At 44.0% G+C, this 14,085-nt stretch overlaps 1 protein-coding gene across 2 annotated transcripts in view; it reads left to right on the top strand.

The window, feature by feature from the left end:
* Positions 1-14,085, top strand: part of LOC8027103 (separin) — a 79,315-nt gene that overhangs the window by 21,229 nt on the left and 44,001 nt on the right. For both annotated transcript variants that reach the window (XM_029990995.3, XM_029991003.2), the window contains exons 11-12: positions 836-1,085; positions 10,404-10,557. In XM_029990995.3, the coding sequence (XP_029846855.2) occupies positions 836-1,085; positions 10,404-10,557 (404 nt within the window). The remainder of the gene's footprint in view (positions 1-835; positions 1,086-10,403; positions 10,558-14,085) is intronic.

Genomic DNA, 14,085 nt, shown 5'->3' with positions numbered 1-14,085 from the left:
AAAAAATGTTGCTTAAAAAGCATCTAAATTTTATAATTTCTGACGTCACAAGTGAAAAGAAGCGAGGTGGTGAAAAATGGGAGAGAAAGATGCCAAAAATTAAAAGGTGCGCGCGCGTGGGAACGTTTTTTTGCATTGTGGTATTTTCTTGCGTGTCTATGACTACAACTTGCATCGTTTTAGGCAACCAAAAAAAAAAAAAAACTGGGGTGTTATTGCCCCTTCAAACCACTCCCTTAAAGGACACATGCAAAGGAAAAAAACATTTTTTTTAAACTGCTTAGATGGAAAAAGGATGTCATAAAACAATTTTACGACGATGCCTACATAACTGCGGCATCAGTCTGTGCATGTCTTGTGAATGAAAATCCGAGAGACAAAAATCACAAATAGTGAGACGACGACGGCAGGTCACGCGGGAGACGTCGGTAACAGCGGGATGGCCGGACGGCTTTCAAAGATTGCGTTGCACAGGCGCATTATGCCAATCGTGTGTATACGGCTGAGCGACGAGAGGAAATGTTGTTGATGTCGCCCACTACGCTTGTCCGGAGAAGTCAAAACAAACAAAATGAAACAATGGTAATGACAGCCGATTTCGGCAACTTGGCACGTTGCAAAGTTTACCGGACCGTTTAAGAAACATATAGACAGAACTAGGTCGTAATATTTGACATGTTGTCTTTATAGGTGATACTGATGAGGACTGCATTGCTTTTCTTGAGAACAAATATGAAGCGGAGTTGCCCTTTAAGTTTGCTTTTTTCTTGCAGTTTTGTAAGTGCTATGAGCTATGCGGTTAGCCAGTACTAACAAACTCCTGTCGCTCGGGCAGTTCTCCGAGGGCTTCCGGCTGCTGGGTGAGGTGCTGCGGCACCCCCTGATGCAGAAGAACACCAAGTCGTGCATGCTGTTCATGTCCGAGGTGAAGCAGCTGGCCTGCCGCTACAGCCTGCTGCCTGCAGCCATCAGCGCTGCCTTCAGGGAAGAGCTGAGCGATACGCCCATCAGCCTGGCCCAGGAGGCACTCAGGATGGCCCTGGCAGTCATGCGACACATCGGCGAGGAGGCCATCGCTGAATCTTGTGAGTTTAGACCATGTGGCCTGGATCACATCTCCGACAGCTGTGTTTGGCATCCCATTTCGCCCATGCATCGAAAGGGTTTCCGAAGTGGCAACGAGTGACATCGCAGAAGCCGGGGTGTCGGTTGTCGGATGTCGCTATCCTGGCAGTTGGTCATAAGTTCCGGCAAAAAGCACAAGCAAATGCAAGTGCCGCTGTTGTCATGATGTCCCAACTCCTGGCTGTCAAAGCTTTCTGGGACTGTCCACCTTGAGAGCGACCTGCAGCAGAACAGGCGTCTGCCACATCCACAATCGCTGTTGTGATTGCGGCCAGCTGGCGATTGCGGCCGCAATCGCCAGGATTGCGGCCAGCGACAGCATGAAACCAGTGATGAGATTACTGCACCATTCGTGCCAAACTGCGTCAAAAGACTTGACCTGCTGCCTCTTGCTACATTTGACCAAAATGTGAGGAATTTGTGCCAACATTGCACCAAAACTTAATTTCACTTTAATAATCTGAAAATATGTTAGCTCAAAGCTATAATTGCAACCTGGCCGGATCATTATGATAGAATTGTGCGAGTTTTCAGAACTTTCGATTATCTCCTCATATAATATGCTTTTCGATCTGATTTTGCTTCGAACACTAACACTACAGTCGAGCCCGGTTATATCACACCCGGGTATTTCAAACTATTGCTTATATCAAACAGTCCGAACAACCCCATGGAGGTCACATGTAATAGTATAGGAGCGTTGTCTTTTTGTATCGAACTCCCATAGACTCTTATGGCAGGGACACTCGATATAGCGAACGAAGCACGGCGGCCTTTCGCTTCTCCTGCAGTCAGATTGCACGGGCGGAGCACATAGCTCACATTGCCGGGCTGGCAGAGCCAAGCCAGCATACGCGCATGGGGATGCTCAAGAAAAAAGCAGTTGTAAAAAAAAAGAAAAAGAGCAACCGTAAAAAAAAAAAAAGTGGAGGATGGCAAAAGCAAAGGGAAGGGCACGTGCGTAGGGAGGGCAGAGAATGGTCCTTAGCCCCAAAATAAAATTAGCAAAACAAAAAAGTCCTCGTCAAGCTGAGGGTGAGCAATCACACTTTGAACACCTTATCTTTGTTTACCTTTCTCTTTCGCAGTTTTGGTTTGTGTGTTTTTTTTTTTTTTTTGCCTTTCTTTTTTTGTTGCCTGAATTTAGTGAGGTTTCTTTTTTGTTGCTTGCTTATCTTTATTCTATGGATCAAGCGTTTTACAGCAGAGCTGTTAAGGGCTAGTTTCCCCAGGACTGTGTCCCCCGCAAAGAAATGTCGACGCAAAACTCTGGTTGCAGTCTTCACTCATAGATGGCGGTAGCTGTCCAGAATGTTGTTTGCCAGTTGTCCGCTTGCTGCCGTCGCTCATATGATGATCGCTGCAACATTTCTTCGGGGGAAGAAGGGCGGGAACGGAATGAGCGGCGAGGTGCGCAGCAGCGCGAATGGTTTAGTAACCGCCGTGAGGCCGCTATCGCGTAAAGTTACATTGCGTCGAGCGCTTCGGATTTCCTTGCGAAAGAAGAGCAGATCGCTCGCCTGGAAAGCCACCGCCGAGAACAGAAGCTACAGCTCCACTGTTCTTCCTTCTTCACAGAAGTGGAAAGGCTGAAAGTGTTTTTGTTGCCGATGCTGTGCGGAGGTCGCGATTGCGTAAATGATCGCAAACATTGTTGCATAAATGCGGCGGTTGTTTGGGATTTTCACCAACTAAGCTCTACTGTGTTTAGCGGCTCTTAGTTGCTCTATTTGATAAGGTCCCGTTTGGTGCAGCCTTCGGTATTATCAGAGACGCGCGGAAATTTCAGCTGGGAGCTTAAGTTAACATATTTTTGTATATCAAATTATCGATATATCCAACTATTTTACGACCACCTTTGAATTCTATATATCTGAGTTCAACTATACATACTTGGAAGTTCGCGATAATAGACCTCTTGCAAAATTGGAGCTTTTCGTAAGGACGTAGTGCCGTGCCAAGCATCTTGGGTGTACCCCTTGGCTAGATTTTCGGTTTCGACTTGCCAACTTCCCGTCGCGACCAAATACAGTGTATGCATTTTCGTATATGTGGCTCGCCTTGAATTTTTAATACTGTTGGTATTGCTTACCAATACAGATAAAATGCTAGTGTACATTTCTTTTTCTTGAGTGGGGTGGGGTGTTTTTAATGTGCTAGAGTTTGTGCACAAGTAAACAGGACTTCAAAGGCACAAAGAAGTATTCTGGGCCGGTCATCTTAACTTCTCCTCAATGGGCTATTCATGAGCTGGGAAGGTCATGCTGCACTCTGGAGTGGTAGCCAGACTGCCAGCAGGGTATGGGACGTGGATGGTTTTGCACTTATCGCTGGCTAAGCCTAGGCAAATCCCTACGTCTGGTGGAGGTCAGTGTTTCAACAGGGGACCTCACGAAGATGAATGGGTACATTGGAAGCGAGTGCGGACCTTATTTTCATGCAGTATTGAGATGCATTATTTCGTCAACAGGGCAATTGAAATTGATACAATGCCACTTCACTCCTTGTCCAAAGAGGTCCCATAATGCTATGGACACATTGTTGCATGTAGATTTTTGGAAGTAGCCTAATCTCATGTGCATGTTGATGTTCCGGTGGGTTAGTTAGTTTCGTTGAGTTGTTTCACCGCACACTGGTGTACTGCAGTGAAGCGACAGCCACAGAGTAGGCATCGTAATTTTCTGTGCCTTGCTTCGCTGCAGCGCACTTGCATGCTAAGGAGAAAATACTCCTCCGGAGTGAGACTCAACACAATTTAAGAATAATATTTTGGCTTGTGTTAATGATAGACTGCGATGTTCTTGTGGTATCTTTTTCTAATTTGGAATTTAGCGAGGATACTTCGGTATTGCAAGAAGATTTATATGGATTCTTTTGTATGTTTATGTTCTATGTCAATTCTTTTGTTTAGTTATCACTTTTGTATATTAGTGACTAAATTAAAACTAAATTAGCAGGAGTAGAAGATGGAAGCTTGGAAAGAACCTTGACGAGTTCGGCGGGATTGTTTTTAGAAAGGCGTATTAATCATTCACAAGTCAATTTTTGCTCCGAAGTGTACATGAAAAAATTTAATTGATGTTTTATAATGAAATTACAAGAGCTCTGTTTCTTCATTTGAGTAAAAAACTGCACTTTTATTACTACCTCTAGAACTTAGAGAAAATATAAATTTAGGCTCAAAATTATTGTATTCTAACATTATTTTTGTGGGATTTCGTACCTAAAATAACCATTTAGCGCAGTTTGTGCTGTCCTTTATCAGTATCCTCTTGCTACCGTGTCTGGTGCTTCTACACACAATAAACAGCTAGTTTTGTGTTTGAAGGAATCGCTCCTGCTGTGCAGTCGATGCTAACAAAGGGATGCACATAAATGAGAAGCCAAAGTAGACATTGCCTTCTAGTTGGACAGGCCAACACATGCATTTAATGTAATATGTGTACAGTGGTATGAATATTTATTTATTTATTTCAAAATACTATCAGCCTCTATTGAGACTATGATAGGGTGGGTATACAAGTGTACAAGTGTACAAGAGCAGCACACACTTGAAAAGGTACTATAAAAGAGATATCACCAATGATCACAAAAAATGCTTTGACAATGAAAGATAAAAAAATTAGATCCATCATGCGCTATAATGCGTTGGTGGAAAAACCATACAAAAAAAACATTTTATTTCACATTTTGCAAGATGCTATATAAGAAGAAAAAGCTTCAAGTGATTGGCATACCACAGCTTCCTCCGAAAGAAGATTCCAGTCACTGATGGTTTGTGGAAAGAATGAGTATCTGAAACAGTCCTTGAAGAACCGGGGCTGATGAAGTCCCTTACTGTGTTTGTTCCGAGTACTTCTCGACTCATCAGGAACTAGGTAGGCTGTTTTATCTATCTGCAATAAGCCATTATTAATCATATATAAAAATTTTAATCTTTTTTCTTTACGCCTCATCTTAAGTAATGGAATGTTGGCTTTTGAATACAGTGCCGTAAGTGAATCCAGTCGACGATACAGTAAAACCTCGTTATAACAAAACGGGATATAACAAACTAATGGATATAACAAAGCAATCACAATTCCCCTTGCTTGCTAATAGTGGGAAGAAATGGACATTGGCTATAACAAACTAATGGTTATAACAAAATAATTACGACCGCTCCTTCAACTTTGTTATAACGAGGTTTTACTGTATTTGGAAAAAATAAAACGTAAAGCAAGTCGTTGCACCTTTTCTAGCTTTAGCACATCTTTAACAATATGAGGATCCCAAATTTCGCATGCATATTCCATCAACGGACGAATGAGTGATTTATAAGCTAAAAGTTTTGTGTTCATTGAACTTAGTTTCAAAGACCGCCTTAAATACCACAGTTTATAATTCGCTTTTTATACAATACTATTAATATGAGCACTCCAACGGAGATCGTGAGAAATAATGGCACCCAGATATTTGTAACTGCTTACCCTCTCTAGTGGATACCCTTCGATGGCGTACGTGAATTCAATGGGCATTGTTTTATGTGTAATAGTCATAGTCATAATAGGTTTTATCTAAGTTTAGTGACATTTGCCAAGTATTGCTCCACTGACCAACGCGTGCTAAACACGTCTTAACGTTAAGTTGATCTATGGGCTCCTTAACCACTGTATACAAGATACAGTCGTCGGCAAAGAGCCTAGCCTTAACAGTTAAATTGAAGAGAATATCATTAATAAATATTAAAAAAAACAAAGGACCGAGCACTGTTCCTTGAGGTACACCTGATTTTACATCGATCAAATCGGAATGTTTATCTTTAATTTCTACAAATTGTCTTCTTCCGTACAAAAACATCTCTATCCGTCTGATCAGACCTGGGTTTTTCAGAATATATTTTAATTTGAGTAATAATTTTCTATGGTTAACCTTATCAAATGCTTTTTTTAAATCTAAAAAAATAACATCAACTTGGCCTTTACGGTTCAGTACTTCAGAAAAATCATGCGTGACTTCAACCAGCTGAGTAATACAGTAGAACCTCGTTGATACGTTTTTCAGGGGACCGCGGAAAAAAAGCGTATCAACCGGGAAAGCGCAGCAACCGATAACGCACTTAAAGGCACTCTATATAAGATAGAAAGCAGCTCTTATGCAATGGTTTATTTTATGCACTTACCGAACTCTTTTGGACTCAGACACGTTCACAAAAACGCGTAATATCCACCTGCCGCTTCGAATTAATGGTATGCAGTAAAAGTCGTTTCTCCAGAAGCCGCAGTCCCCTCTCTCTCCGCGCAGTCATGAACGTTTACGTAGCAGCGCAAGGTGTCCAACGCAGCGATCGCGTCCGCAAACGTGGGTGCAGCGTAATCGTTGGTTTTTTGTTCGTCTTCTTCATCACTTTCTTCGTTGTCGGCAGTAGTGAGGTCGGCCACAATGTCCGCTATGCTCGATATCCGAACGATCAGCAATCTCTTGCGCCTTCTCTCGCAGAATGCCTCCGTCGATGTTGACACAAGATGCCCGGGCTTGTTTGAACCATACCAACAGGGCCTCCTCTAACTTTGCGTGTTTTGCCCCCCGAGCCTGTTTAAAGCCTGGTTGGTAGAAAGGAGCCTTCGCCTCGATCTCCTTTCGTCTCGCGACGACACTGTTTAAGTTGACGGCGCGAGTCCAAGCTCTCTTGCGACCTCAGACCTCTTCCGGCTGGGATTTCGATCCACCGTGCGAAGTATGTCAAACTTCTCTTTAAAAGAGAGTGCTTTTCTTTTTCGGGATGTCATGGCCGTCGTCAACGCGCACGCACTCAGAAACGGCACTGTTCACGCAGTCGAGCTGTCGAGCGGAACAGAAACTGGAAGTGCAGCGTCCCGGCGTGCGCGCGGCGCGTAAACAACTCGCGCCGGAGAGAGAGGACAGACGAAAAGAAAGAGCAAGAGAGAACGAGCGTTTCGCAGAGCTCAGCAAAGCCTTGTGAGGAGACCGGGAAAGAGGGTGAAAGTAGTAAAGGTAAAGGGAAGGGGGGCGCCCGCGTGCCGCGCGGCCGCGCGATCCGCGCTGCGTGGTTCGGCTGCGTGGCACCTTGGCGCACGGCGCGCCGAGGCGCCGCGATTCCGGCACTTTTGGACGTAACAACCGGGAAAGCAAACGTAACAGGCAGGAAACTAATACATGTATCTCTATGGAAGTAAAACGGGACCGGCGTTTTTGAACGCAACGGACAGGAAAACGTATCAACCAAGAACGTATCAACGAGGTTCTACTGTAGTAGATACCCCTTTACGAAAGCCGTGCTGAGAGCTGTTTAATAAGTTGTAATGACTTAAGAAGGAGTGAATATGGCTATGGTACATGCTGTAAAAGTTTTTCACATGTTGATGTTAGTGAGATTGGTCTGTAATTGTTAATGGAGGTAGCTTTCCCAGACTTCAAAACAGGCACTTTACCAATCTTCCAGTCATTGGGTAATGAACCTGAAGACAGGAATCTCTCAAAAACGATAATAATATAATGGGACAGAGACTCGGCATATCATTGAAGAAACGCATTTGGAATTTTATCGTATCCGGTTGCTTTTTTACAGTCTAGGTGAAGTAACAGATCTACAATTCCTTCCCGAGACAACTGTACATCAGGAATGGCGGGAACGTCTTCCGATTGGTTAAACACAGGCGTCGTTCCGTCATCAGAAGAAAACACAGTAGAAAAATTATTATTAAAGCAATTTGCTATTTCGTAGTTATCTTCGATCGTGTGTCCATCGACATCAAGTTTTTCCACGCACTCTTTTGTTGGTGAAAGGTGCCGCCAAAATTTGCGGGGAGATGAGATTAAAAACGCCGGCATCGTTTGGTTATAACATCTGTTTCGCTTCTTTAATTGACGTTTTGAGATTCTGACTTAGCGACCTGATTTTTTCACGCGCACTGGGAGTGGCTGTTCTGCGAATTTGAGCCCGACATTGTGATATGTTTCTTTTTAAATGAATAATATTTTTATTGATCCAGGGATTGTGCGTTGCCTTCTTCTTTGTCCTAGTGGGTACATACTTAGTCATACACTTAAATATAACTTCTTTTAAGTAAATCCACAAGTCGTTGACCGAAAGTGCTGGAATATCAGCCATTTCCTGGAAAGTTCCTTGTGCCAAAAGTAGTTCTTTCAGGATGGCCTCATCGTTGGCCTGATTGAAATCCTCGTATACGCTATATGTGAACTTTCTACAAGAGGTTGTTAAGTTTGGAAGAGATAAAAGGACCATGCAATGATCTGAGATACCGGGCAACACGCTACACTCATAAGTGGTTGATAGCAAGCCGTCAGAAACAAGAAACAAATCCAGAAGTGAACTGGACGAACCTTGAATTCTTGTGGGTTCTCTGACAACTTGAGTCAGATTGTGCAAAAAAACCATTTCAAGGAGAGCGGAAGAAACCAAAGTTTCACGAGAGGTCGGAACCATTCCATCCCAATCGATATCAGCAAGATTAAAATCGCCGGCAATGATAACTTTACGAGAGTGCGCGCGGAGCTTATCTAGAAAGTCATTCAGTTTATTCACAAATTCTAGTCCCGTTCCGGGCGGGCGATAAACAGCGCCTAAAATGTATTCAACGTGGCCAAACTTAATCTTGCACCATTTATTTTCTATGTCGGGCGCCTTCTAATTTCGTACAGTCTAAACAATCCTTGATAACTATGGCGACGCCACCCCCTTTACTTTCCTAATCCTTTCTGTAAAGTATATATCCGGGTGGGATGATTTCACAATTTAAAACTGATGAGTTCAGCCAGGTTTCAGTGATAATGACAGCATGCGGATTATGTTCAATCAAGATATGTTCAAGTTCAACGACTTTATTTACCACGCTTCTGGCATTCACATTGAGGACTACGAAATCTTTATTGCCGTTCGACATGACTGGTCATTTCCTGAAGTGTGCTCTCATGCTTCATAAGCTCTTTTTGCTGCTCCCAAATGACTCTGAACAATCGGATCACTGTGATACTACTACGACGTCTTCAAGCTGAAATCAAGGGGCCATTTTTTTTTTTTTTTTTTTTTTTTTGACACAGTAAAGACATTAGCCGGAGACACGCTCCAGGCACCAGTGTTTGGACTGCTTCCTGTTTGCTGGATGAATTGAAACGCCCTCCTTCTCTTTTTGATCTAAAAACATCTTGGGCCGCGACGTGGAAATATATCCGTGGAACTGATGCGACAGAATCGTAAAACGGCAGAATCGTAAAACGGCAGTGCTGCGTCATTGCCTACAAGCATAATTAGCAGTACAATAACAATACTATACAAGCATCAATCTGGGCCTATCTGTCCTTGGCAGAGTTAAGTCCGAGCATTTCATATTGTCATCAGATGCCATCAACTTTTCTGTTAGGGCCAAGTTGGGAAATTCAAGCACCAATTGATTTGTCTCGTCGGGTCCGCACCCAGTGAACTAAGTAGTATTTTCCGAACATTTTCTAAAAGCTTTTAAAAATCTGAGTACAGGCCCAAACAATGTTGCACTCTGCTCAAACTGTGCAAACATGGCTGAATGACTAGGACTGTGGCTCTCAACCACTGATGTTTAAGGAAACCCTTCTAAGTAGGCAGAAGTAATGGGGAACCCCATTCACCAAACCCCATCCACCGGAGGAGAGGAGCAGTATTGAGCGATTACAATCACAAAAAGGCAAATGGAAAAACCTAAATGCATGAAAACCAATTTTTAAGCTCTGAATTGGAGAATACCTCATCCAACTCGCTTAATGCATTTATTTTCCTTTGTCATTTTACATTTTTGAGACGGCCAGCATCAATAGTAATAAAAAAATGGCCATTACTTTGCTCAAGGGCTTGATGCATTGATGGTCAAGGGTTTTGGGGACCTTAAAAGGCCTTTGGGGACGCCCGCCTTTGAGAACCACTGGACTAGGAGAGATAGATCTACCCAATTTCAGTCGCCACATGCAGTTTAAACGAGAGAAGCAGTGTGCTGGTGGAGTCGCAGTCTATCGGAATTCCTGTCGTAAAGTTTCACATGAACATCATTTGGGGCAGACTGCTAGTTTGGGAGTTGCGATGTGCAGAGTCGGAGGCAAGTGCTCGGCTGGTGGCATGCTTCCCGGCGGACAGACGATGCTCTCTGTAGTTATCTGCCTACATCACGGACGGCATGGTGGTAAAACTTTTTGTATATAATGAATGTCAAGCATTTGTTCTGAGCTGTATTTAGCGAAGGTATAAAAAAAGTACCGTGCCCTGTTAAGCTTGACACTGTTTTGATTAACAGGCGACCTGCACACCGTGTGGATCCTGGAACGGGCGATGCTGGACTCTGCAGCACTCCTGGGCCAGCTGTACATCAGCATTGGGGCAGCAAGGGAGGCCTACTCGTTCCTCAAGGAGTACCTGCACAAGGCCCAGGTGGTTGTCTCTGCCACAAGGTGCCCCACCCATTTTCCCCTCTTCATTTGGCCATTTACAATATCTTGAGAATATGTTAAGCACATGTACAAGCCTACAGTAAACCTTCGTTAACTTGAAGTTATAAAAACTAGAAAAAAATTTGAGATAAGTAGAGTCTTAAAGGTAAGCAAGGTACCTCAATTTTTATTCCACTGATCCCGCATTGTGCGAATTCTCAATCGGTGTCAAGTTAATGTGTCAAGTCAATCGTGCCACAATGTGACTCGCAAGACGTGTCACATTGTGTGGAGAACAAACTGACTGCAACAGAATTATCAGCAAGCATCGCTTATAGACGCTTTCAGCGAGTCAGTTACTCGAGCTGCCACCAGTCGGCGCGCCCTTCGCGCGCTTTCCGGGCCGCCATAGCCGACCTTCAGTTCCCCGCCGTTGCTCCGAATTGTGTGCTGCGCAGGCCACTACCGGAGCTTCGTTTCCGTGTTCATTTACGTTCCGCATTGAAATTCCGCTATATAGAACTTTCATTTAATCATTTGATATTTATATTTCGACATAGCTCTTGTATTTTCTTAGTTATGGAGTGGAATCGGACAGCGAATGGGTCGACGATACTTATGAGGCTTCAATGACCATGTAAGTTCATCCCATTCTTACGTTTTTGTCGCTAATAAAGGGCAATCAACACTATTGCGACATATGTAAATTGCAACTGACGCAGTAAGGCTATCGCAGTCGTGCTTCTCGCTGCATGTGCGCGCTCGTTTCCATAAAGCCGACCCGCATGTCAGCGATTTAGCGTGCAACGAGACGAGCGACGGGGATTTTTTTTTTTTTTACTTACAAATATTGTCGCCTGTTGCATCGCTCGTTTTTTGGGTTTTTAGAAACCGTCGTTCACCGTCTTGGTCGCTTGCTCCGTCACTTCCATGCGGTTTTCCTCGTCGCGCGACTGACTGAGCGACAGCAAAGCGGGTCGCCGTCGCTTATCTGGTCGCTCGCCAAATCGCTTACATGCGGTTTATACTCAATTAATTTCCATGCACACAGCAATTAACCATTGGCGCCTCGATATTAAGTATAAACCATGTGCAAGCGATTCGGCGAGCAACGAGACAAGCGACGGTGACCCCCTTCGCTGTCGCTCGGGCAGTCGCGCGACGAGGCAAACCGCATGGAAGCGACGGGAGCAAGCGACCAAGACGGTGAGCGACGTTTTCTAAAAACCCAAAAAACCGAGCGATGCAACAGGCGACAGTGAGAAATCTTCGCCGCTGACTCTCGTCGTTGTCGACGTCGCTCGTCTCGTCGCACGCTAAATCGCTTACATGCGGGTCGGCTTCACGGAAACAAGCGCGCACATGCAGCGAGAAGCACGACTGGATAGCCTTACTGCGTCAGTTGAAATTTGCATATGTCGCAATGGTGTTTACTGCCTTTATTAGCGAGAAAAACGTTAGAATGGGATGAACTTACATGGTCTCTGCAGCCATAATCGTGTGTCGTCGATCCGTTCGCTGTCCGATTCCATTTCATAAATAAAAAAATACAAGAGATATGTTGAAATATAGATATCAAATGATTAAATGAAAGCCCGAAATATCGAAAAGACCTAAAGAAAACACACGATTTCAATGCGGAACGTAAAAAAAAACGCGAAAACAAAGCTCCGGTTAGTGGCCGGTGCAGCACACAATGCGGAGCAACGGCGAGAAACTGAAGGGCGGCTATGGCGGCAGGGTCACGTGACGCCAAGACGGCGGCGCCCATGAAATGTTGCCTGAAAGGGTAAGACAGCAAAACTAGAAAACAGAAACACACACAAAAAAATGGAAGAGCTTACTGTAAAATCCTGAGAGATAGCCCCCCTAAAATCAGGAGCAAGTCGGGTGAAAATATGGAGTGGGCTAACTTTCGATGTACAATCAGGAAAAGTTGGAAAAATTGTACTTTTAGGTCATGCTTCCCTTCCAAGCTTGTTATTGTGGCAAGGGGCAACGAAGCAAGGATGACGGTACTTTCCAGTCAACGATCACTTACATCCCGCCATAGCTGACTAGCCGCATTTACGTTAAGGCCATCATTGACCCCAACACTACTATTACTAAAAGTGGGCTATCTGTCGGTGTTTAAAATATATAGCAAAACATGGGGGTGGGCCATCTTTCGAGAGTGGGGCATCTCTCGGGATTTTACGGTATGAAAAAGAACATGAAAAAAAAGTAAGAGTAGAAGATAATGGTTGCAAGGGAGAGAAACATTAGTAGGGGGGGGGGGAAGGGGGTAAATGAGACAAAAAACGTCCTTGAGTTGTCCTTGAGGCTCCGAGCAGAGCTGCAAAGCTCATGACACTGGACTTTTTCTTTTTTCTTTTTCCCCTTTTTTGTGCATTGTTTTTGCATAACAATTGACCTTTTTGTGCGTTTTTGTTTTTGGTATATTGTTTCTTCATCAACCAATGTTTAGGCCTCCAGTTCATTGTTTGCTGTGCCCCGTCTGTTTTTTTTTTATATACCGTAAAATACCACACGAGCGCCCACTCAAAATTTCGAGACAATCGGAAAAAAATGGGGGATGGGCGCTTGTCCGGTCGTCCATTCTACATATAAATGTACTGTGCATATTTTCTCAAATCTTAAAAATTTGGGTATTGGCGCTTAATGTGGAATGGGCGGATGTGCGGTATTCTACGGTATGTATTTATTTTCAGATATCTGGGGGTTGGTCCTGAAAGGTTTTTGAGATAAGCGATATGCGAAATATGCGATATGCGAATATGCGATATGCGATATGCGAAAGCTCCATTTGTGACAACGTGGCCGTGGGTTTTGATTGGCCGTTGGGGCCTATGCTGTGGGAAAATGCTTGCTCAATAGAGGCAATTGGCATCCTCCAGCTAGCTTGATAATTTACAGTCTTAAATGCAATCTTGAATGTTTGCATGTGCTTTCACATTTGCTCAGAAAAGCCAATTTTGCCAAGCTTATTTTTGTTAGCTTTTATTTGATTGTTGCTTTCATACGCAGCATGTTCAAGAGAGCTAGAAGCAAAGCCAAGGGGCTTCAAAGGGCAACTCCAGTCAAATTTCGATGTTGAAAAACAATGCAGTCCTATGTCGTATCATGTGAAAAGCCTACAGGTAAGTATTACGACACTATTCCGCCTAAAGGTTTATTAAACCGGCCAACGAAGTCGGAGCGGCTCCACAGTCACCAAAATCTGTCCAATCTAGTGGGCGACGCATGGAGCAGCACAGTCAACGCCGCTGTGTGGACAGAGCCAGCACTGCGCAGAACATCAACGACAGGAAAAATTTTTTTGTTTATTTCTTACTTTTTGGGGCGCGAGGGAGAGAGAAAAACTAGAGTGGGGCGCCGTCCGCCACTTTCGTTGATGACGTAGCTGACATCTTCGTACACGTGACGTCCAGTAGCTGACGAGCAGGACTGATGTTTCCTGCCACAGGAGAGGTTTCAGTTGCGTTTAAACGAGATTTGCAAGAAAACTACTTAACTTTTCGGAAAACAAATGACATAGAATCGTTCATT

This window comes from Ixodes scapularis, unplaced genomic scaffold (assembly GCF_016920785.2).
Source record: "Ixodes scapularis isolate PalLabHiFi unplaced genomic scaffold, ASM1692078v2 PGA_scaffold0__279_contigs__length_252992795, whole genome shotgun sequence".
In the NCBI taxonomy this organism is placed as follows: Eukaryota; Metazoa; Arthropoda; class Arachnida; order Ixodida; family Ixodidae; genus Ixodes; species Ixodes scapularis.
Note: the sequence above shows the minus strand (reverse complement) of the source record. Positions and strands in the feature narration are given on the sequence as shown.